General features: G+C 41.8%; 1 protein-coding gene across 1 annotated transcript in view; it reads right to left on the reverse strand.

Moving 5' to 3' along the window:
- sdad1 (SDA1 domain containing 1) overlaps positions 1-22,595 on the reverse strand; it is a 61,639-nt gene extending 39,044 nt beyond the window's left edge. The window contains exons 1-6 of the mRNA XM_060831972.1: positions 22,435-22,595; positions 11,100-11,204; positions 9,747-9,845; positions 5,546-5,728; positions 2,997-3,097; positions 327-384 (exon numbers count right to left, since the gene is read on the reverse strand). Coding sequence (XP_060687955.1) covers positions 327-384; positions 2,997-3,097; positions 5,546-5,728; positions 9,747-9,845; positions 11,100-11,204; positions 22,435-22,524 — 636 coding nt within the window. The 5' untranslated portion in view covers positions 22,525-22,595. The remainder of the gene's footprint in view (positions 1-326; positions 385-2,996; positions 3,098-5,545; positions 5,729-9,746; positions 9,846-11,099; positions 11,205-22,434) is intronic.
- Positions 22,596-25,787: the final 3,192 nt, after the last annotated feature.

Below are 25,787 nucleotides of genomic sequence, written 5' to 3' on the forward strand. Positions count from 1 at the left end.
TTTCACCCTATGATCTCTATGTCCTTGATTACTATGATCTGCCTGGACTGCTCGCAAACAAAGCTTTTCAGGGTACATAGGTACATGGGACAGTAAATCAAATGAAATATCCTTTCACCTCATGGACCAAGTTCTGTGCAATACGGTTATATAAAATTGCTACTGCTTCTGGTGGATTCATAATAATTTTGGGGGAAAAAAAAATCAGTAAATAACTACTGCTTTCATTTAATAACTAAATCAAGCATATAGCTCATTTTTTTCTGAATACCCAGGGGCAAATTGTCCTACCATATGGCAGTTCACAATTATTAATTCTTTCTTACCTTGGTCACTTTTGAGAAGCAAGCCGTTGTAATGACATTCACAGTTTTTGCATCATTCCTGAAAATAAATCATACGTTTGCTTCATTAACGTTCAGCATAGGATTCTTCTCCTCATTCTAGACATTTTACTTGACACTCTGAAGGCTTCAAATTCACATCTGAATCTGGGAAATCAGTATTATCAAGTTATTTTACCATGGGAATTAAATACATCAGAGCTGGTTCATTTTTTTTAACCCACTATCCATCCAGGATAATGCACAGGTACAGGAAACCTACCCCTTCTTTCCCTAGCTAGGATGACACTAAAGCAAACTGTTGGATCCGATCTGTCTGGGAGAGATTAACTAATTCAACACTGAACAGAGACTAAAACTTGGAATCCATTCATTACACAACTGGTATTCCTTTTGTGCTGTCTCTCATCACCCTATGTTGAGGAAAACAAGATCTTTGTTTGTAAAAACATAGGAAGCAGAGCAGAAAATAGGAGGATTAGGACATTTGGCCCATCAATACATTATAATTATAGCTGATTACCTAATTCAGTACCCTATTCTGCTTTCTCACAATACCCTTTGTTCCCTTTTATCCTCAGAACTATATCTAACATCTTCTTAAATAAGTTCAATGTTTTTGGTCTCAACCAGTTCCTGTAGCAGAGAATTCCTCAGGTTTACCACTCTGGGTGAAAGAATCTCACGCTGTCATAGTGTTAAATGGTCCACCCCCATTCTCTGAAACAGTGATGCTTGGGTTTGGACTCCCTAGTCATCGAGAACATCCTTCCTGCATTTACCCTGTCTCGTTCTATTAGATTTTTATTGGTTTCTATGACAGCCTCTGTCATTCCTCCAAACTCCAGTGATCCTAATCAATCCAACCCCTCTTCATATATCAGTCTTCAATCCTAAGAGTCAGTCTGCTAACCCTTTGTTGCACTCCCTCCATATCAGAACCTCCTTCCTCTGATAAGGGGATCAAACTCTATGCAATACTCCAGGTGTGGTCACACCAAGCCCTATACAATTGCAGTAAGATATCCTGCCCCTTTATTTGAGTCGTCTCACAATGAAGAACATTAGGCACCTTCACATGCTGCTGCACTTGCATGTGGACTTTCAGCAACTGGTGTACCAGGCCACTCAAGTCTCATTGCACCTTCTCCTTTTCCCAATCTGTCATCATTCAAATAAGGCTAATAATCTACTTTTGCTCTCTATGTATATAAAAAGATATATATAAATTTTTAAACAGTCAGGCCCTAGCACTAATCGCTGTGGCACACATAACATTTTGCCAACCAGATAACGATCCATTTATCCTATAATATTTCTTGTTAGCTTGTTAATCATGTATTCTTGCTGACAGGTTACCCCCTAAACCCATAAACTTTTGTTTTCTGTAATAATGTTTTGTGACTCAGCATACCAAATGCCTTCTGGAAATCTAAGTATAGCAGGTACGACCTGTTCCCCCTTTTCCATGTTATTTCTTCATTGAATGCCAATAACTTGGTTAAATATAATTTCCATTGCACAAAACCATGATCATAGAATCCCCACAGTGTGGAAACAGGCCATTTGGCCCAACTAGTCCACACCAAACAGCTTCCCAGTCAGACCCATCCCCTACACCTGTAACCCTGAATTTCCCATGGCTAATCTCTTTAGCCTACACATCCTGGAACACTCAGCATGGCCAATCTACTTGTCTTGCACATCTTTGAAATGTAGGGGAAACTAGAACACCCATGTAGACATGGGAAGAACATGCAATCTCCACACCGACAGCCACCCAAGGGTAAAATTGTAACTGGGTCCTTGGCACTGAGAGGGAGCAGTGCTAACCACCGTGCATCCCAAATACCTTCAAACGTTTTCCACGTGCCCTCTTATAATGCTTTTAATAGCTTCTAACATGTTCCCTAGGCCAGATGTTAAAATTACAGGCCCGTACTCTTCTGCTTTATCTCCCTCCCTTTTTGAATACTGGAGTTACATTCACAATTTTCCAATCCAATAGAAATCTTACCCAAATCTAGGAAATTGTGGAATATTAAAACTAATGCATCAACCTACCTAAGACTTGAGGATGAGGTCCATCAGCTCACGAGGACTTGTCTGCCCGCAACTTCAACAATTTGCTCAGCAATACTTCCACAGTGACTGTAGCTTTCATGAAATCCTCCCTACTATTTCATGATTTACAGCCTTCTGGGATATTACTTGCATCCTCTGTAGTGGCAACTGATGCAAAATACCTGCTCAAATCATCTGCCATCTCCTTATTTTAATTACTAATCATCTAGATTCGCTTTCTATGAGACCAATGCTCACATTTTAACCTTTTTTAAATCTATATTTAAACAAGGACCCACATTGAAACACAATACATCATCCTCACAGAGCAAACAGTTTCTAATGACAATTAACCTTAAGGCCAAACTCATTCTGATCAGATTCTACACCTTTCAAAATGCATTTATTGCGACACCATCAAAATTACCATTGAACCCTAGCGCATATAAGGGGCACGAGTGTGGCTCTTATACTAATCACTTGTGAAGCAAAACTGATGATTAAGCTTGAGAATACTTACAGCATCGGTTTTAGCTGGAAGATAAATAATTGATAATTACATATCCATGACCTAAAACACAAACTTACCAGATATTTCTTTTGTACAATTCTATCATTACATCCAGGGACATCTTGGCTGCTATGGGGTTGCTGTCCCTCAACATGGTGTACATGAAGTTTTGCAAAATCTGAGATAATACAGATACAAGGTTCATTTAATCCCAAAATATTTAAATTATTTTAAATTTCTGCAATGAAGTATATGCAATTCAAAATACATTTTATGCTGGGGAAAGAAAATCAAAATCAGGAGTTTTTTTTAAATAAAAGAAACAACAATTTTCCTATCAACTGGGAGGCATGATTAATCTGTACTAACTATTGGTGTATTTTGGGGCTGCCAGGATATCGGCATTAAACTATAATTGTGACTTCTGTCAATCTAGAGCCAGAAAATTATACAATTGTCTACACATGATACCAGCAACAAGTTGCTCATTAGATTCCTAACTAGTACTTTGAACATGAATTAGACCCAGTATTATGATATGTGAAACTACAGCAAGAATCATGGGAAGGATGTAGATTAAAACTGTTTCTATGATATGATCCATGTTAATATGTTTCCGCAATTATGAAATTTTACTCTATGTCTCTATGCAAAGGTGACACAAGGTTCCTCACATTATTTCTCCTTTGCTGTAATTGTAAGCAACGTGCACGTAACCTTGGTGTTTGAATAGCTTGTTCAAAGATGCTGGAGAACTTTTCTTTAGCCAAATTTCTACATATCCTAGTAATGCTGGAGGCTTAATTCTTATGCAAATCCAAGCAATAGTGCATTATGAAATGTTTGCATTTCACTTCCAGCAAATGGGTTGGATGCAAATGAAAAACACACTCCAGAACATTGTTGCTAACTCCTATAGCTGGAAATTTGTCATGGATGTCATTCTCGTAACTGAAGACACAGGTCAGAAGAAATGCATCTCTCTTGGTGACACAATTAGTGACAGGGCTGGTTCGGGTCTAATTACTTTTGAAAATAGCCTCACTAAATATCTAAGCCTATCTAAGTTTCACTTACTGGAGTCCTTGTACCATTTGTACCTAATTTATGTTTGACTATGTCTCACTTTCCTTTCAGTTTTGTCTATTGCCTTTTCTGCATCATTTAGGCTCTCAATTGCTATTCCTTCAATTCTAGTTTCCTTTCTTTCATCTTTTCATTATGTTTTCTCATCTTTCACTTTCACATACTATTTTTCTCTCTATGGTTGTCGCAACAACTATTACTGAAAACAAAACAGCAGGATCAGTGGGAGAAGATTGGCAGGAATGCAAAGATGCTCCTATATTCCAGGGTCAGAATGCAGAGTTTCTACTAAATAGATTTCGGTCAGGGGCACTAGCTTGTGGACTTGTGCATCTGGGTCAGTCAATTGGTCCAAAGTGCGGTACGCCCCTTCCCCCTGCAAAACCTCTGCAACTGGGCACATGCTGAATGCCTCACTGCACAAATAGCTATACCAACAGCCACTTTAAAATGCATAGTTGAGAGTATAATATGGTTCTTCCACACTTGGGAGAAGAAATGATATATATTCACACTGGGACCCACCCAGTGTGAAAAAGAGCAAAACATTCTAACCTGTGCCCTTTTTGAACTCCCCAGGAACTTGAGGAGCCGAGAGTTCTCTGCTTCTTTCGCCATGGCAACACCCTGGCCAATCAGGATTGACTTGCCAATGAATCAACATGCTTTTCTCTTGTGGTATAAATTGCTGTGATTGTTTGAAATTTGCCATTTTTATGTCTTGTATGGATGAGAACAAAAAAAAAGAGCTCGGCAGTGTGCCTGCCATTTAGCAATATTCAAAGGTCATGATTTGAGTGCTTGGTGTTTTTCTTTTTTAAATATTGGTTGTCTAAAGGTGAATACTGATGAATCAACCATGATACATATTATGCAGACAATGGTTTGCAAAGGATTGCCAGTAAAATTACAGGCACTCACAAATATATACTTACATGGCACATTTTATTCCTGGCAGTGCAGGAGGGCAAGTTGCAGTGAATTGAAATATTCACATAAAATCTTAATTTGTAAGATTCTTTGTCATGACTGAGGATAACAACTTATGCAATATTTCCATAATCTTGTCGGAACAAATTGCTGCACTTCAACTGTGACGGAGAGCCATCTAAACTCGAAACATTAGCTTACTCTCTCCTCATGGATGCTGCCTGACCTGCTGTGATCTCCAGCATTTGTGGTTTTCAGTAGATTCCAGCACCTGCAGTGATTTGTTCCGACAAGATTATGAAAATATTGCATAAGTTGTTATCCTCAGTCATGACAAAGAATCTTACAAATTAAGATTTTATTGTTGTTTCCTATATTCCAATCAACTAACACTAATGTTTTAAGATCACTTCCAAGATCATAATTCAAAAACCCACTACCATTTAAGAAAAGAACTGCTTAAACATGCCACGAATATATAAACCAAGGGATGAGGAACCCATATTAAATATTAAACTCAACACGGCAAACATTTTCTCTGCTCCCAAGTAAAATAAAATTCAAGCCATGACACTGATTCGAGTTTATAAAATTGGGTTATATTACTCACTGTGTTCATTTTGTTGTTTTTGTGTTTGGCATTGATATTCTTAACATCAGTCACGATATGCATGTACAGGGTCTTTCGCAGGAGTTTGTCATGGCACCTCAGGAGCTCAAAGAACAACTCGAGCAAATTTGTGGGATTCAGGAGGTTCTTATTTCTCAACAAAATCAAAGCTTTACAGAACGTCTAAAATAAAGTAATGAAACAAAAAAAGGATTAAAACATAAGCACAACATTGAAAAAGTGAATTAGGTACTTGATGCTCTTGATCCCTTTTCATAGGCTTTTATTCCACAACTACATCATAAGAAAGTGGGTAATTATTCTGGGTAATAACCAGCCTGGTATGCCGGGATGGCTAATTTGCTAAGCAAGCTATAGGATACTGTTGTATTTGTCCAACACAATTGTGTAAAATTCATCTTCAGCGCTAACTGGATAGTTTAAAACAGGTTGCTGATTCACCACTACCTGCTTCTCACTGTATTCAAGTTAAAATGATCATAAATTCCACTACTTTCCTGGTCACTCTGCAGTACATCAGCCCATTAATGCATCACCACAGCCAATAATAGCGAATAAGAAAAGCTATCTGATCTCAATACTAGCAGCATGATTTCAACAGTACAGCTCTTAATAAATACACAAACCTGGAATTTAAACTATAACTCAAGTATGTGGAATATTTAACCTGCACACATAGCAATTTTTTAATTAACTGGCACCTATAGGACCTGGATGATCAAATATTCCAGAAAATCAAGAGGTATGCATAACTGCAGTAAACCCTGACCAAGCAAAGCTTCAAGACATCAACAACCCTCAATCAAATCAATGTAAAAACACAGCAATTAATAGAAATGCAATGCAGGAGGAATACACATCACTGTTATATTTATTTACAGCATAATTAGATCATGGCATTCAAGATGTATAATTTTCATCAGTTTATCAACAATTCCAGTTAAAACAGTTTACTGTAAAAGCAAAATGTTACAGTTCTTTAATAATATTACAATTAAATTATATTATACAGTATTTGACTATTTTTCTTAAATAACGTCATTCAGTCAACACTGAAAGCAATGCTCCCAGGCTGTCCAGAATTTTAAAATAAAATCACAGGTCAGAATTTTCCATTCACTGGTCTGGTGTGAACAATGGTTGAAAAATATGGAGGGAATTTTAAAAAAACTTCAGTGATATTGAGTATTTTTTTAAAGATTTTCTGAATCGCGTAATGGAATAGTGATCAACTTACCTCCAGGTATTTGCATCTCATTAAGTTGTTTATATGTCACTTCCAACCCTCCTCTCCTTCACCAAGACACTAGATGCTGCAAATTCTCACAAGGTATGTCAGAGCAGGAATGTGGCGGTTGACCGACCTACCCAATATTCATATGTTTGTTCAGATGCTCTACACATTCTATGGCCACAATCCTCCACAACCCTGTATCCTCACTGATGAGTAAAGTAAGGGGGTGGAGCCTCAGTGAATAAGAGGACTGGTCTTCTACAGGATGTAGGGAATTTACAAAGTTGGAACTGTGGGGATAATGTGTGACATTAATAGTTAAATAAAGTAGCATAATGGAAAAGGGTGCGATGACTGAAAGATTGTAAGGGCCACAGAAACATCAACACAAAAAGGTAACATGAAGAATATATGGAAATTAACAAGTCACAAGTGGAGCCTACAAGCAACTCACAGTGAAACAAGTTGGAACTTCACCATATCATATCCAAAGTCTACTATGCAATAACTACACAAAGTAGCTGACACTGCACAGTGATGACAAAAGTAAATTATTGCTTTTTCCTTTCACAGCAGATTAAAACTTTTGGAATTTGAAAGGTAATTGCAGTAATCATCCTTCCACTGATTCAGTAATCCATTTGGCTTGAATTGCAAGTCATTCATTGCCCAAAAACGCACGTTAAAAATCGTTTCATTTAATCTTGACTATTAATTACATTGAGAGTATAAATTACCTCAACATGAGATTAAGTGAATGTAATCAGAGCAGAGCATTTGGTACCTGAGGTTTCCATTTCACTAACATATTCCATCGGTTCAAGGTTTGCGTAAAATTTGTAGCTTGGGTGCCAGTTGCCGTGATTATGGGCATGTTTGCCAATCTAGGTGACATCTTCAGTGCTTTGGAACCTCCCATGAAGCACTGCTGTACTGTTTCTTCTGGAATTTATTTGGTTCCATTCCTGCTGCTTCCGGAATCTTGTAAATTACGTTAGTCTTGCACTTGATGGGTATTGGGTCTTTTGTTCTGGTGAGTTGTTGTCTGAGTGTGGCTAAATGTTTATGGGCTGCCATGAATCCGATAGATTGAAGAAGACGAACATAATCATAGTACCAGTAGATAAAGGCAGAATGATGGTTAGCATGGACAAGACCAGTGTCCCTAGAAGTACCACAATAGGTCTAAGTGGTATGTCTGGTTTGTGTACTTTGGGTAACCTGTAAAACCTTGGGGTGTTGTTACCTTCTGGTTTAATCTTTTGTAGGTTCCTTAACGTGTTGTTTATTCTATTGATTAGCTCAGGTATGGGCTCATACTCCCTCTGCAGGCAGGTGTCGGTATCTGCAAGTAGTTTCTCAGCTTTCTGAATGTAACTGGTCTTGAAACGCTGTATAGGATAAACAGGCAGACAACCAGCAATCCGCATCCATGGACACCAACTAGCCACTAAACCCCAAGACCAACTGTCCCTAGTAGCCACACACAGATGACATGACCACAAATGCGACCTGGACAACATAATGATAGTAGAACAAACTAAACAGAGGACAGCCAGAGAATGTTTAGAAGCATGGCACTCATCCATGGACTCCATCAACAAGCACATAGACCTAGACCCAATATACCGACCACGACAACGAACAACTGGAACCGGCAACCAGAAGCAGCAGGAATGCACCCAAATAAATTCCAGAAAGCACAGTACAGCGGTGCTTCACAGGAAGCTCCAAAACACCGAAGATGTCACCAAGAGGGGATGAAACGTCTGCAAATCAATTTCCCAGCTCGGCGAACATACCCACAACCACAACATTCCATGGGTGATTGACAGTTATTGTATGGGCACGATGCATGCAATAGTTAGTCAATTCCATAAGTTTGTGAGACATATGTGCAGTGACAGAGCGATTGGTAGCTCTGTAAGTGTGAGGTCACAGAAAAACAGCAGCATTTACTACTACACTGCACAAATCATTGGCCTTCTTACTGCGCTGCTGGGTGTCACTCCATTTGGAACACACCACTGACCCAGCTGCAATGTGTATCCAGGCTGGTCGGTTGGTTATATGGTTTATTGTAGTCAGCTGGATGAAAGACCACTCTCCTTTCCATCCACCAACATTCTATACACGAGATGAGGAGCAAGCTTTCCTTATATCTGGGCCACATTTGGAATGTAGAAGTTCGAGGAGCACAATGTCAAGAGTTGTCCCTGGTTTGCAACCTCTGAAGTAGTTTGCAGTTTGGCTTCAAATGTGGTGTCAGCAGAATAACCAGGAGATCCCAGCAGCGGCAAGACTCCCGTGTCAGTCTGGGGGGATAAAGACTGTTCTTCTCTTCACCACCCCTTCCACTATGGTGTCCTCATTCAGGTCCAAGTTCCTGTCCACAACAGAGGGAGCAAGGCTTTGTTTTTTATCGCTTTGGGTCACAATTTATGGACAACAGTCAAGTACCGTAGTGTAAAGGGCAGCTTCTGGCGTGCCGCGTCTGAATATGAACCACCATGACATCCCAACAGTGGTGAGTACATCCGCCTCTCCATCCACTGGTTTCTACGAAAGGCACTCAAAAGCCCAGTTGCATAATTACTGAAGCGCAGAGCAGAGGACTATGTGAGAAAAGTTGCCCAGACCATGATGGACTGGACAATATGTATCTCACTTACAAAACATTAACTAAAAATGGGAAAATTACACCCATAGTACAATAACTAAAATCAGGAACACCCCAATTTACCAAAATATGCCTCGTTTGCTTATCCTTATTTCACATTTCCTGCATTATGAAACAAGTGCTGTAATTCTTTTAACTACCTGAATTGTTACAAAACATCTTACAAAGTGAAATTTGATGTCGTGGACCAAGACGGGGCCAACTATCCATCAAAGAGAAAACAAAAGTGTTTTTCAGTTGATTTGTAATCGACAATTGACAATTACCATTCGCAAGTCTGGATCCAGAATTGTGTGGTGGGAGAAAAGGAGGTCTTTCAATTCCTGGGCAAAGTCAGCAAGTTCCGTTGGGTAACAGTGAGCAACCTGTAGAAACAAATGAAAGGAAGACATTCAATCACTTTTAAAGGAAAAGGGAGTAAAATTAAGTATTTTACAATTTTGAAAGATGGCAAAATGGTTAGGTATAAATTCCTACTTCAATTTGCTATCCAAGGATCCTGGCTGGAGAAATGGGCATGAAGGTTTTGGAATAATAACAAATTTAAACATTGCTTCTCCCAGCAAATAGTTTGTCAATACTCAAGACTAAAGTCCAATAGGACTACAGATTAGTTGCACAGGGCATTGACACCTATCAAACTGTGCCTTGCAAGAAGTCAATGGCTGCAGGAGGCTGAGAAAATTGTCAAAAAAAAGCTCTGAGAAAATCAAGCTCACTATTTTCAATGAACCAGAAATGGAAATTAAATACAAATTCATGGCAAAAATAAACATTCACATTCAGAATGCATATCAAATTTGTTTCAAATCTTTAAAGTTACAAGCACTGTGATGTCACAATAAAATAGGGATCCTACACATTTGATAAAACAAAATTGTATGTCTGTTCATTCCATGACAAAATTCAAATAGTTCACTACCTTTATTTCCAATTTTTCAGATATACATTACAGCCTTGCATTGCATCTCAGTTATCCAATTATCTCACATTCACAAAAGATTGCTTTGTGGAAATTATATGCTGCATGAAAAGTGCTTATGTGGTCACCAAATTATTCACTTGTTTAAGGAAGAAAAATGGAAAGCAAAAACAAAAATAAACACTTCTGCCATGGTAACACATCCAGTTCACGTATATAGATGTTTTCTTGTGGATATAAGTTTGCTCGCTGAGCCTGCGAAGCTCGAGGCCCACTGAAGGTGTTACCCCCTAGTTAGGTAATGAAATGTCTGGAAATGAACCTCCCAGCTCAGCAACCAAACTTATACCCAAAACCTCAAACCTCAAACTGAGCTGCAAATCTACTCAAAACTCACTATGTTTTCTTGTTTTGCATGCTCACTGCTGCTCAGGCTTTTCCACCTTCTGAACAATCTGCTCCTCAATATTCTGCAAAAGTTCAAATTCCAAGATTTTACAATAGTTAATGGCTTTTCTTTTGGGAAATTCCTAGACTTTTCCAGGCCTGAAAAAGTCATTTACAAATGTCAGGAGCGTTGGCAAAGTTTGCAATGTTATCCCTGTACGTCATTGCACAAGGCAATCTTCAGAAGAACGTACTGATACTGTTCTTAGTCCCACATAAGTTTTACTACCAACAACACAAATAAACTTACTTGTGCCAGAAACATCACCAGGTCAGAGAGTTCTTTACTTGGTTTGTCTGGCTGCAGTCTGAAAATCCGCACATTAGACTGGTAGTGATGATACTGCTGTGTGAACTGTAGGGAGAAAGAAAATAAAGTCAGCAATGATAACTGAAATCATTAACAAACAGATTTTGTTTTATATTCATTACGAAAAACATTGTATAGTTTTCTCAATAACTGCAATACTCCTTTCTCCCCTAGGTGGTGCTATAATAGCCATCTTCAACATTAAGAGTCACCCTTTGTGAAGTACAGGCAATGCTGCTTTATAGATACTGTATATAACCACAGATTGAAGGAGGAGAGAGTAAGGATTGCAGATACTAGAGATCAGAGTCAAAAGGTGTGACTCTGGAAAAGCCCAGCCGGTCAGGCAGCATTTGAGTAGGAAAGTCTACGTTTCGAGCATAAGTTCTTCATCAAGACTCTAGTCATCAGGTTTCCATAAGTGACTCAAATGTTGTGTTTTTTTAACATCTATTCATTTCAGTAACTGAAATTTTGAAGTAAAAAATACAAAATAAAACAATTCACTCAGTAACACAACTACATGATTTACGCACTGAATTGGCCACAGCTATTTTCTGAATTGGCAATCTATATTGTTGGAGAGAGTGAGGACTGCAGATGCTGGAGATCAGAGCTGAAAAATGTGTTGCTGGAAAAGCGCAGCAGGTCAGGCAGCAGCCAAGGAGCAGGAGAATCGATGTTTCGGGCATAAGCCCTTCTTCAGGAATGAGGAGGGTGTGCCGAGCAGGCTAAGATAAAAGGTAGGGAGGAGGGACTTGGGAGAGGGGCGTTGGGAACGCAATAGGTGGAAGGAGATTAAGGTGAGGGTGATAGGCCAGAGAGGGGCTGGGGGCGGAGAGGTCGGGAAGAAGATTGCAGGTCAAGAAGGCGGTGCTGAGTCAGAGGGTTGGGACTGAGACAAGGTGGGGGGAGGGAAAATGAGGAAGCTGGAGAAATCTGCATTCATCCCTTGTGGTTGGAGGGTTCCTAGGCGGAAGATGAGGCGCTCTTCCTCCAGCCGTCATGTTGCCATGGTCTGGCGATGAGGCGGCCAAGGACCTGCATGCCCTTGGCAGAGTGAGAGGGGGAGTTAAAGTGTTCATCCGCAGGGCAGTTGGGTTGGTTAGTGCGGGTGTCCCAGAGCTGTTCTCTGAAACATTCCGCAAGTAGGCGGCCTGTCTCCCCAATGTAGAGGAGGTCACATCGGGTGCAGCGGATGCAGTAAATGATGTGTGTGGAGGTGCCTGCTCCTTGGATGCTGCCTGACCTGCTGCGCTTTTCCAGCAACATATTTTTCAGCTCAATCTACATTGTTGGTCACAAATGCGTCATTATAAATCAGAGACAGGAGATAGGAGCAAATAACCCATTCAGAAAGCTTTAGTTAGAGGTTGTGGTCACTTACCCATGCTTACCCTCCCCACTCAACCTACACATCCCAACATCTCCTTACATCCCACAGAGTAGAAGATTTGAAAATTTGGAGGAATTTGTTGGAAACAAGTGCTGGTAGGCCAGTGGCAGCTATATATTTGTCTGGACTAACCGCAGTTTTAATGAACAATAGCTTGAAACATACCAGAAAGCAATGTAATTATAGAATCCCTACAGTGTGGGAGTAGGCCATTCAGCCCAACAAGTCCACACCAAAGAAAATCCCGCCCAGACCCACTGCCTAATGCTCCTAGCCTGCACATCCCTGGACTCTATGGTCAATTTAGCACGGCCAATTCACCTAACCTGCACATCTTTGGACTCTGGGAGGAAACCCACGCAGACACAGGGAGGATGTAGAAATTCCACACGGACAGTCACCAGAGGCTGGAATCAAACCCAGGACGCTGGAGCTGTGAGGCAGCAGTGCTAACCACTGAGCCACCATGCCACCCATCTTTTAGAAAAAGAAAAATAGTTGTCATGGCCACTTAATATTATAACGTTTCTTCATTTTCTCCCCTCTATATCACATAAACAAAAATACCATTGAGGACAAGGATGGGAGAAATGGACATTCAGTGTACGAGCAACCACATCATGCATCCTTTCCTGATTAACTGCCCTAACAAATCCACAAACAAATATTGCAGACACGCCCAATGAGGATTTACAATGGGTGATGCATAAGATACGAGGGTGCTGGAGTAATCAAGAGATGGAAGTGGAATATAGCTATAAGTAGAAAAGGGTCTTGCAGGAGCCACCTCCTGGCTCTTGAACTGTACACTCTGATCTTAAGATCTAAAAAAGAAACCACTGAATAAGGACCACACATATGGAAAGGACACTCATGGAAAGCCTGAAACAGAGGAACACCACCTCGACTTACGAAGGCATCATAAACACCAACAGTGGGCTCTCTCTGGTAAAGAAAATTCAAGATCTGTTACTGTATCCAACTCAGATTCACTCAGTAGTGGGGGAATAATTCAGACAGAATGTCAACAAACACGTATGGAGTCAGCTATTACGAGGGGGCATAGCTTTAAATTAAGGGGTGGTAGGTATAGGACTGATGTTAGGGATAGATTCTTTACTCAGCAAGTCATGAGTTCATGGAATGTCTTGCCAGTAGCAGTGGTGGACTCTCCCTCTTTATGGGCATTTAAACGGGCATTGGATAGACAAAAAGAGGATAGTGGGCTAGTGTAAGTTAGGCGGGCTTGGATCGGCGCAATATCGAGGGCCAAAGGGCCTGTACTGCGCTGTATTTTTCTATGTTCTAAACAGCTTTTTAAATATCTGTACATTCCTATACATACATGACTAAAGTCTCTTTTCATCAATGCTATGCTCAAATGCTATGGCATATGAGACAAGAGGCAGAGTGCCTGACTCCCTCTCGCTATATCCCTAACACCTTCCCAGCCAGACATTCAAACGTCTGTTCTTGTAGTTACCTGGACAAAACAGGGATTGAGCAATGTTGAAAAAAGAGTTCACAACATCCAAAACATCAGGGAATCCAGCTCATTCACCCCTATCCCACCCCATCTCCCAGCACAGAGTCCTATCCATGCCCCTCATGATTTTATAAACTTTCTACAAGGTCACCCCTCAAACTCCAATCCTGGTAACATCTTTGTAAATCTTTGCTGCACCCTTTAAAGTTTCACAACATTCTTCCTATGGCAGGGGGGTCAGAATGCAATACTCCAAAAGTGGCCTAACCAATGTAATGTACAGCCGCAACATGACCCCCCAATGGATCGGTGTAAATTAGGTGATAACATTTGTTCACTTATGGAATGGGTGGCAGTACTTCCTTTCAACCCGAAAGGCTGGAAGCAGCACATGTTTTACAGTTGGATGTTGGATAACTGAATTTTTGGTTTATATTGAAGACTCTTAACAAAACTCATACTCAATAGAAAAAGAACTTGTAATTTCCAGGGAGATGGTGAGGGAAGTGTTCAATCTGATACTGGCACAGTTGAGAACAGAAGCGAGTCAAACAGTCAGGGCAGGCAGGGACAAGGTAGGACTAATAAATTAAACTGCATTTATTTCAATGCAAGAGAACTAACAGGGAAGGCAGATGAACTCAGGGCATGGTTAGGAACATGGGACTGGGATATCATAGCAATTACAGAAATATGGCTCAGGGATGGGCAGGACTGGCAGCTTAATGTTCCAGGATACAAATGCTACAGGAAGGATAGAAAGGGAGGCAAGAGAGGAGGGGGAGTGGCATTTTTGATAAGGGATAGCATTACAGCGGTGCTGAGGGACGATATTCCTGGAAATTCATCCAGGGAAGTTATTTGGGTGGAACTGAGAAATAAAAAAAGGATGATCACCTTATTGGGATTGTATTCTAGACCCCCCAATAGTCAGAGGGAAATTGAGAAACAAACGTGTAAGGAGATCTCAGCTATCTGTAAGAATAACAGGGTAGTTATGGTAGGGGATTTTAACTTTCCAAACAGCGACTGGGACTGCCATAGTGTTAAGGGTTTAGATGGCGAGGAATTTGTTAAGTGTGTACAAGACAATTTTCTGATTCAGTATGTGGATGTACCTACTAGAGAAGGTCCAAAACTTGACCTACTCTTGGGAAATAAGGCAGGGCAGGTGACTGAGGTGTCAGTGGGGGAGCCCTTTGGGGCCAGCGACCATAATTCTACTAGATTTAAAATAATGATGGAAAAGGATAGACCAGACCTAAAAGTTGAAGTTCTAAATTGGAGAAAGGCCAATTTTGACAGTATTAGGCAAGAACTTCCGAAAGCTGACCGGGGGCAGATGTTTGCAGATAAAGGGACGGCTGGAAAATGGAAAGCCTTCAGAAATGAGATAACGAGAATCCAGAGACAGTATATTCCTGTTAGGGTGAAAGGGAAGGCTGGTAGGTATAGGGAATGCTGGATGATTAAAGAAATTGAGGATTTGGTTAAGAAAAAGAAGGAAGCATATGTCATGTGTAGACAGGATGGATCGAGTGAATCCTTAGAAGAGTATAAAGGAAGTAGGAGTATACTTAAGAGTGAAATCAGAAGGGCAAAAAGGGGACATGAGATAGCTTTGGCAAATAGAATTAAGGAGAATCCAAAGAGTTTTTACAAATACATTAAGGACAAATGGGTAACTAGGGAAATAATAGGGCCACTCAAAGATCAGCAAGGCGGCCTTTGTGTGGAGTCACAGAAAATGGGGGAGATACTAAATGAGTAATTTGCATCAGTATTTACTGTGGAAAAGGATATGGAAGATATAGACTGTAGGGAAATAGATGGTGACATCTTGCAAAATGTCCAGATTACAGAGGAGGAAGTGCTGGATGTCTTGAAACAGGTAAAGGTGGATAAATCCCTAGGACCAGATCAGGTGTACCCTAGAACTCTGTGGCAAGCTAGAGAAGTGATTGCTGGGCCTCTTGCTGAGTTATTTGTATCGACGATAGTCACAAGTGAGGTGCCGGAAGACTGGAGGTTGGCAAACGTGCTGCCACTGTATAAGAAGGGTGGTAAGGACAAGCCAGGGAGCTATAGACCAGTGAGCCTGACCTCGGTGGTGGGCAAGTTGTTGGAGGGAATTCTGAGGGCCAGGATGTACACGTATTTGGAAAGGCAAGGTCTGATTCGGGATAGTCAATATGGTTTTGTGCGTGGGAAATCATGTCTCACAAACTTGATTTGAGTTTTTTGAGGAAGTAACAAAGAAGATTGATGAGGGCAGAGCGGTAGCTGTGATCTATATGGACTTCAGTAAGGCGTTCAACAAGGTTCCCCATGGGAGACTGATTAGCAAGGTTAGATCTCATAGAATACAGGGAGAATTAGCCATTTGCATACAGAACTGGCTCAAAGGCAGAAGACAGAGGGTGGTGGTGGAGGGCTGTTTTTCAGACTGGAGGCCTGTGACCAGTGGAGTGCCACAACAATCGCTGCAGGGTCCTCTACTTTTTGTCATTTACATAAATGATTTGGATGCGAGCATAAGAGGTACAGTTAGTAAGTTTGCAGATGACACCAAAATTGGAGGTGTAGTGGACAGCGAAGAGGGTGACCTCAGATTACAACAGGATCTGGACCAGATGGGCCAATGGGTTGAGAAGTGGCAGGTGGAGTTTAATTCAGATAAATGCGAGGTGGCGCATTTTGGGAAAGCAAATCTTAGCAGGACTTATTCACTTAATGCTGAACAAAGGGACCTTGGAGTGCAAGTTCATTGTTCCTTGAAAGTGGAGTTGCAGGTAGATAGGATAGTGAAGGCAGCGTTTGGTATGCTTTCCTTTATTGGTCAGAGTACTGAGTACAGGGGTTGAGATGTCATGTTGCGGCTGTACAGGACATTGGTTAGGCCATTGTTAGAATATTGCATGCAATTCTGGTCACCTTCCTATCGGAAAGATGTTGTGAAACTTGAAAGGGTTCAGAAAAGATCTACAAGGATGTTGCCAGGATTGGAGGATTTGAGCTATAGGGAGAGGCAGAAACAGGCTGGGACTGTTTTCCCCAGAGCGTCGGAGGCTGAGGGATGATCTTATAGAGGTTTACAATATTATGAGGGGCATGGATAGGGTAATTAAGCAAAGTCTTTTCCCTGGGGTGGGGGAGTCCAGAACTGGAGGGCATAGGTTTAGTGTTAGAGGGGAAAAATATAAAAGAGACCTGCGGGGCAACTTTTTCAAACAGAGGGTGATATATGCATGGAATGAGCTGCCAGAGGAAGTGGTGGAAGCTGGTACAATTGCAACATTTAAGAGGCATTTGGATGGGTTTTTGAATAGGAAGGGTTTGGAGGGATATGGGCCGGGTGCTGGCAGGTGGAACTAGATTGGGTTGGGATATCTGGTTGGCATGGATGGATTGGACAAAAGGGTCTGTTTCCATGCTGTACATCTCTATGACTGTATGACTCTATGTTCATACATGTGTGTGAGTGTGAGTGTGAGAGAGAGAGAGAGAGAGAGAGAGAGAGAGAGAGAAAACATTCTTCTGTAAGTTACATTCACTGACCTAAGGGTTGAAGGGACATAGAAAGAGCAAGGGAGAGACAGGATGGAAGCTGGTGAAAAATTAACTCTTTGTGGTCTGATTTGAGTGTTTGTTTGTTTGTCATGGATTAAATGTTTGTATGTTGCTCCCTGGAGCTCAAGATCCGGGAATGTTATGAATTTAAATTTGCATTTTGGGAATCTAGCATGATTTTTAAAAAGTAGGACAATGATACTGGGCATATTAGTTGAGCGAGGGTACCTCATGACCTTTTCCACGTAGTTTCAACTAGGCTGTCATTATGATGTACTGTTAAAAGGGAAGCTTATCTAGCTAAAGCAATTGGCCATTTGGCCTGGCTTGATCAGGGTTTCTCAATATGATGCGTTTGTAGCTTAATTAGTCAAGTGTATTCAGACCTGGCAATTAATTTCTCTTCCTCTACAAACTTTTGTCATTTTATCTGATTAAGAACATGTGGTGTTTTTGTAATCTCAGTACCAATTTCGGTATAAAAACAGCTTGTTTGCAGCAATAAGGGAAGTAGCTTGAGAGAACTCTTAGGGGTAAGAGCTGGCGCCACTTCTCTGCTAATGGTTGTAAAACCTTAGCTCAAGCCTGGCTTGTAGGTATCTATGTTATAGTGTAACATTGATGCCATTAGTAAATAAAGGTAATAATTTAAACTAAACTGTCTGTAAAAATTTTATATTCCAGACTACCACAGAGTATGATCTTCAGGATGAACCAAGAGTCGCTTACAGGTCAAGTCCATTAGGGATTCCCTGAGCCGTCTTGAATAGGTATTTCATTTCGGTCCAACCAGAACATGCCGACCATAATCGCAACCTAAACTAATCCCACCCTGCCTGTGCTTGGCCCATATCTCTCTAAACATTTCATGTACTTAATGCTTTTAAACCTTGTATCTGCACCCACATCCACCACTGCAACTGGAAGCTCATTCCACACATGAACCACTGTGGAAAAAAAGTGCCCCTCATGTCTTTTTAAAATCTTTTTAATCTCACCTTAAAAATGTGTCCCCTCGTCCTGAAATCCCCCCACCCTCGGGAAAAGACACTTGCCATTCAGCTTATCTATAGCCTTCATTATTTTATGAACCTCTCTATGTTCCGAAGAAAGATTTCCCAGCCAATTTAGCCTCTCCTTACAAACGCAAGCCTTTCATTTCCAGAAACATCCTGTAAATCTCTTCTGAACCCTCTCCAGCTCAGTAATATCTCTCTGACAAGGGGTAGACTTGAACTAGACACAGTACTCCAGAAGAGGCCTCACCAATGTCCTGTACAACCTCAACATCAGGTACCAACTCTTCTACTCAAAGGTCTTAGCAATGAAGGCAAGCATGCTAAATGCCTCATGAACCAGCCTCTCTATATATGATACAAACTTCAAAGAATTAAGTACTCGAACCCCTAATTCGTTGTTCTACAACACTGCCCAAGGCACTACTTTTAATTGTCTAAGTCTTTGTTTGTTTTACCAAAATGCAACACATCACCTTAGTCGAAATTAAACTCCATTTGGCACTGTTCAACCCCTCAACCCATTGATCAATATCGCTTTGTAATCTGAGAGAACCTTCTTCGCTGTCCACTATATCACCAATTTTAGTGTCATCCACAAACTGACCAACCATGCTTTCTACATTCTTATCTAAATTATTTATATAAATGACAAACAGAAGTTGCTGAACAAATAGCATTGATTCCTATTTGTTCAGCAACATTCCCAGGACCCTACCATTAAGTGTATACATCCTGCCCTGAATTGTCTTACCAAAAATGCAACACCTCCCATCTTAACAGCTGTTAGCAATTCATGGAAAAAGGAGAGAACAAACTTATGTTTACAGTTTTTAATTAACCCGTTCAGAGATGAAGCTTTGGAACTTGAATGCAGTCCTTTTGGCATAGAGATGAGCATAAAACCTTCATGTATTTGTTGTATTGCATTTCCCATGATCATCAAATATCTGTAAGTATTTACAGCCAATCAATTACTTCTTAAAGTGCCATCACTATTGCAAAGTATGTTGTACCCGAGCTACAAATCTTCACACAAATATTGTAAAGTATATCCCCCACTCAACCATTACCATCAAACCAGGGGATCAACCCTGGTTCAGTGGAGTGTGCAGAACAACATGCTAGCAGCAACACCAGCAATATCTGAAAATGAGATGGCAACCTGGTGAAGCTACCAAACAGGACTACTCACATGCTAAACAACATATGCAGCAAGTGATAGACAGAGCTAAGTAATCCCACAACCAACGGATCAAATTTAAGCTCTGCAGTTCTGCCACATCCAGTCATGAATAGTAGACAATTTAATAACTTACTGGAGGAGGCAGATCCACAAATAATTCCCAACTTTAATGAAGAAAGAGCCAACTCTTCAGTGTAAAAGTTAAAGGTGAAGCATTTGCAGGATTCTTCAACCAGAAGTGCCATGTGGGCTGTCCATTTGGCCTCCCCCAATGGTCCCCAGCATCACAGACAGAGTGAATTGATTTGGCTGAAAACTATGTGATATCAAAGAATGGTTGGAAATACAGGATAGTGCAAAGGCCCTGACAAGATGTGGTTAGCACAGCTGCCTCACAGCTCCAGGGACTTGGGTTCAATTCCAGCCGTGGGCAAACGTCTGTGGAGTTTACACATTCTCCCCATGGGTTTCTGCCCATTGCAGTGGTTTCCTCGCACAGTCCAAAGATGTGCAAGTGAGGTAAATTGGTCATGCTAAATTAATCAGTGTCCAGGAACGTGCAGGTTAAGTGAGGTAGTCATGGGGCATGAAGAGTTAGAGGTATATGGGATGGGCCTAGGTGAGAGGGTTGGTGCGGGATGGGCCGAATGGCTTCCTTCCGCACTGTAGGGATTCTATTCTATGATTCAGTAGCAATGATTCAGTATGATGTGTGCTGTAGAAAATGCTGCTCCTCCAGTACAACACTGGCATCTAACCAACAATGTGAAAATGTCCCAGGTATGTCCTAAAACACAAAAAGTAGGTCAAATCTAATCTGGCAAATGACTGCCCTGTCAGTCTACACTCGATCATCAGTAAAATGATGGTAGGTATCACTGGCAGTGCCACCAATTTAGATTCTGTTAGGGTCACTCAACTCCTGCCCGGTTCAAACAGTGACAAAAGAGCTGAATTCCAGGCAGTGAAGTGAAAGTGACCACCTTTGACAACATAGACATGTTTGACTAAGTCTGGCATCAAGGAGCTCCAAAAAACTAGAATCAATGGGTATCAGGGGCAAACTCTCTGCTGGTTGGAGTCATATTGTAGGAAGATGGTTTGGTTGTTGGCAGTCAGTCATGTTAACTCCAAGACATCTGTGAAGTTCCTCAGTATAGTGGCCTAGTCCAACCAACTTCAGCTGCTTCATCACCAACCTTCCTTCCATCATAATCTCACAGGTGGGAATGTTTGCCAATAAGTGCACAATGTTCAGCGCTATTTACTTGGATACTGAAACAGTCTGAAAATGTGTTGCTGGAAAAGCGCAGCAGGTCAGGCAGCATGCAAGGAGCAGGAGAGTCCTTCTTCAGGAATAAGGAAAGTGTGTCCAGCAGGCTAAGATAAAAGGTGGGGGGGGGGGAGGGGCGTTGGAAAAGCGATAGGTGGAAGTAGGTCAAGGTGAGGGTGATAGGCCAGGGTGGGGGTGGAGAGGTCAGGAAGAAGATTGCAGGTTAGGAGGGCGGTGCTGAGTTCGAGGGATTTGACTGAGACTAGGTGGGAGGAGGGGAAATAAGGAAACTGGAGAAATCTGAGTTCACCCCTTGTGGTTGGAGGGTTCCTAGGCGGAGGATGAGGCGCTCTTTCTCCAGCCATTGTGTTGCTATGGTCTGGCGATGGAGGAGTCCAAGGACCTGCATGTCCTTGGTGGAGTGGAAGGGGGAGTTAAAGTGTTGAGCCACGGGGTGGTTGGGTTGGTTGGTCCGGGTGTCCCAGAGGTGTTCTCTGAGACATTCCGCAAGTAGGCGGCCCGTCTCCCCAATATAGAGGAGACCACAGCGGGTGCAGTGGATGCAGTAAATGATGTGTGTGGAGGTGCAGGTGAATTTGTGTCTTGACACCACTCAGGACAAAAGCCCACCTGACTGGCACCATTCCTTCACTATTGCTGGCTCAAAGTTCCTGGAATTCTCTCTCTAACGGCATTGTGGGTCAAACATGTAGACTGCAGCGAGTCAAGACAGCAACTTAGCCTCACCAATTAGGGATGGGCAATAAGTGTTGGCCAGCCTGCGATGCCCACGTCCCACGATAAAATAAAGCAGCACGCAGCCAACTCCCACAAACAGCATACCAGATCATCTGGTTTCTTTTTTACGACGTACACCCGAGAGATCGATAACTCCGGGAAGATCTTCGCTGCCTTTACTCAAAACACGGGATCTTTCACTCCCACACGAGCAGGCAGTTTAACATCTCAGCTACCGGGACGGTGCTGCACGCCTCCCAGTAAATCACGTCGGCTGCAACCAGCCTTGCACTTAAGTTATTTGCTCAAATCCTGAAGTGGGACGTCAATTCCGAAGCTTGTGATACTGAGGACGAGAGGCACGGGGCAATGATTTAAGTCGGTGGCCGGGGGAGAGAATATAACTTCTTGGGAAATTGTAATGTTGAGTCCTCAAAATAAAAATAACTGGTAACTTTGAAGGACACCGGCTTGATGGAGGGGCCAAGCGTGTGTAAGTTTGTGCAGCTGTATATGGCGGGGGGGGGAAGCTGCCATCTGTGTGAGTGGAAAGGGCAGGTTTTGCAATGCCCTTGTACTGTGGTGGAGAGAAGCTCACTCACTCACTCACCTCCTCTGTGTAAGAGCTCGGGTCCCTCTTAATCAGGTTCTGCAGCTGCGGTAAGTTACTAGGCAACCTATTGTTGTTTCTCGCGGACATGGTTCCACGGACAACCGGGACGTTCGATTCTCACACACCACGTGGCCCTCTTCCCCGGAACCCCGGCGCTCCCAGCGTTCCGAACCCCAGCTACGGCCACCGCCGAAGGTCAGAAACTACCGGGCCGACATTTCGAAATCAGTGCCGAAGAACGCGAAACGTTCACCCCGTTCCCTATCCGAGCCGACCCGCCGCGTTTCTCTAATATTTCCTCTTTCCATTTCAGACGCTGGGCACATCCGTAGTATTTTGTTTCCATTCCAAAATCCCCCGGCTGACGCACAATTGCAAATGTTGCAATTTGATTTGATTTATTGTTGTTACGTGTAGTTAAGTACAATGAGAAGTTTGGTTTTATGAGCAATACAGTCAGATCATTAACAAACAAGGACCTACAGATCAAAGGGTGCTTAAACAGAGGGAGGCATACAAGGTTACCTCTGCACAGGAGGTGCACTGAGTAAGGTAAAGATTAGATTGAAATTAGAAAGTCCATTCAGCAGGTTAATAACAGCAGTGAAGAGGCTGTTCTTGAATCTGTTGGTGTGTGTTTAAGTGTTCAAGCTTCTGCATCTTCTGTCTAATGGAGGAGGTTGGAGGAGAGTATTGCCAAAAAGGGTTCCCTGATGAAGGGCTTATGCCATAACCGTCGACTTTCCTACTCCTCGGATGCTGCCTGATCTAGGTGTCTTTCCACACTTTTCAACTGTGACCTCTAGCATGTGCAGTCTTCATTTTCTCTCTGGAAGAAAGTATTACCGGGGTGGGAGGGGTGTTTAATGATGTTGGCAGCCTTTCTGCATCAACAGGAAGTGAACATGGAGTCCATGGATGGGAAGGTTGGCTTCTATGGTGGTCTGGGCTATGCATACAACTTTCTGTAGTTTCTTACAATCCAGGGCAGAGCAGTTGCAACATCAAGCTGTTATGCACCCAGATAGAATGCTTTCTATGGTGCATCTGTATACGTTAGTGAGGGTCCTTGTGGATGTACCAAATTTCCTAAGCTTCCTGAGAAATAAGAGGCATTGTTTAGTCTTCTGTGTTACAAAAACGTGGGAAGTCCAGGACAGATTATTGGTTATCATCATTTCTGGGAACTTGACACTCTCATCTCAGCTCCACTAATGTAGATCGTGGTGTGTACTCCTTTCTCCCCGAAGTCAATGATCATTTATAGAGTCATAAAGATAAACAGCACAGAAACAGACCCTTCAGTCCAACTCATTCATGCTGACCAAATATCCTATATAAATCTAGTTCCATTTGCCAGCGTTTGGCTGATATCCCTCTAAATCCTTCCTATTCATAGACCTAGCCAGATATAGTATTTGTATCAGCTTCTACCATTTTCTCTGGCAGATCATTCCATACACGTACCACCCACTGCATGAAAAAGTTTCCTCTTAGGTGTTTTTTTTTAAATCTTTCACCACTTAGCTTAATCCTATCCCTTCTAGTTTTGGACTCCCTATGCCAGGAAAAAGACTTTGTCTGTTCACCCTATCCATGCTCCGCATGATTTTATAAACCTCCTCGGCCTGTGACGCTCCATGGAAAATAGCCCCACCCTCTTCAGCCTCTCCCTATAGCTCAAATTCTGCAACCTTGACAACATGTTTGTAAATCTTTTCTGAACTCTTTCAAGTTTCTTTCAACATCCTTCCTATAGCAAGGAGACCAGAATTGCATGCAGTCTTCCAATAATTGCCTTACCAATGTTCTGTACAACCAGAACATGACCTCCCTATTCCTATACATAATGCACCGACCAATGAAAGCAAGCCTATCAAATGCCTTCTTCACTATCCTGTCTACCTGGGACACCACTTTTAAGAAACTGAGTCTGCATTGTAAAATTAAAGCACATGGGATTGGGGTAGTGCACTAACATAGATAGAGAATTAGCTGGCAGACAAGAAACAAAGACTAGGAATAAATGAATTATTTTTTGAGTCGCAGGCAGTGACCAATGGAGTACTGCAGAGATTGGTGCTTGGATCTCAATATATATTCATAATATATATTAATGATTTAGATGAGGGAATTAAATGTAATAACTCCATGTTTGCTGATGACACAAAGCTGGTGGGGAGGGTGAACTGTGAGGAGCAGGCAGAGGTATTTCGGTATGATTTGGACAAATTGAGTGAGTAGACAAATGCATGGCAGATGAAGTATAATGTGGATAAATGTAAGATTATTTACTTTGGTAGGAAATTCAGGAAAGTTGATTATCTGAATGGTGATAGATTGGGAGAAGAGGTGTCACAACACCTGGGTGTCTGTGTACATCAGCCACTACAATTAAACCTGTAGATATAATAGTAGTAAAGTATCTGGATGTAGGTTTGTGCGCTGAACTGGAAGTTCATTTTCAGACGTTCTATTACCATACTTGGTAACATCTTCAGTGAGCCTCCAGACGAAGCACTGCTGGTGTTTCCTGCTTTCTATTTATATGTTTGCCTTTCCTTGGGTTGGTGAAGTAATTTCCTATGTGATGTTTCCTGTTCCTTTTCTCAGAAGGTGGTAAATGGGGTCCAAGTCAATGTGTTTGTTGATTTGTCAGCAACAAACCCAAATAAGCAGATAATACATGTCCAGAACCCTAGCCATTCTCCACTACATCAAAGACATCTTGGAAATGACTGCCAGACTACTCAGACCCCTTGGCATCATGGTAGCCCACAAACCCACCAACACACCAAAACAGCAGCTAATGACCTTGAAAGACCCGATACAAACAAACAAAACCAATGTCATTTACAAAATACCGTGCGAGAACTGTAACAAATAGGCAGAAAACTAGCCACCAGGTTGCAGAACATCAACTAGCCACAAAATATGACCCTCTCTCTCACTAGTATCCTTACATACAGATAAGGAAGAATACCACGTTGACTGGGACAACACATCCATCTTAGAACAAGCCAAATAGAGACACACACAAGAATTCCTAGAAGCATGACATTCCAACTGGTACTTGATCAGCAAACACATTGACTTGGACCCCATTTACCACCCCCTTGAGAAAAAGAACAGGAAACTATATTGCCACAGGAAATGACATCACCAACCCAAGGAAACCCAAGCATATAAATAGAAAGCAGAGAACATCAGCAGTGCTTTGTCTGGAGGCTCACTGAAATTGTCACCTAGTATGGTGATAGAACGTCTGAAAATGAACCTTCCAGCTCAGTGAGCAAACCTGAGCTACAAGTCTTCTCAAAACTTGCTAGTAGAAAAGAATGCAAATGATG

This window comes from Hemiscyllium ocellatum, chromosome 1 (assembly GCF_020745735.1).
Source record: "Hemiscyllium ocellatum isolate sHemOce1 chromosome 1, sHemOce1.pat.X.cur, whole genome shotgun sequence".
In the NCBI taxonomy this organism is placed as follows: domain Eukaryota; kingdom Metazoa; phylum Chordata; class Chondrichthyes; order Orectolobiformes; family Hemiscylliidae; genus Hemiscyllium; species Hemiscyllium ocellatum.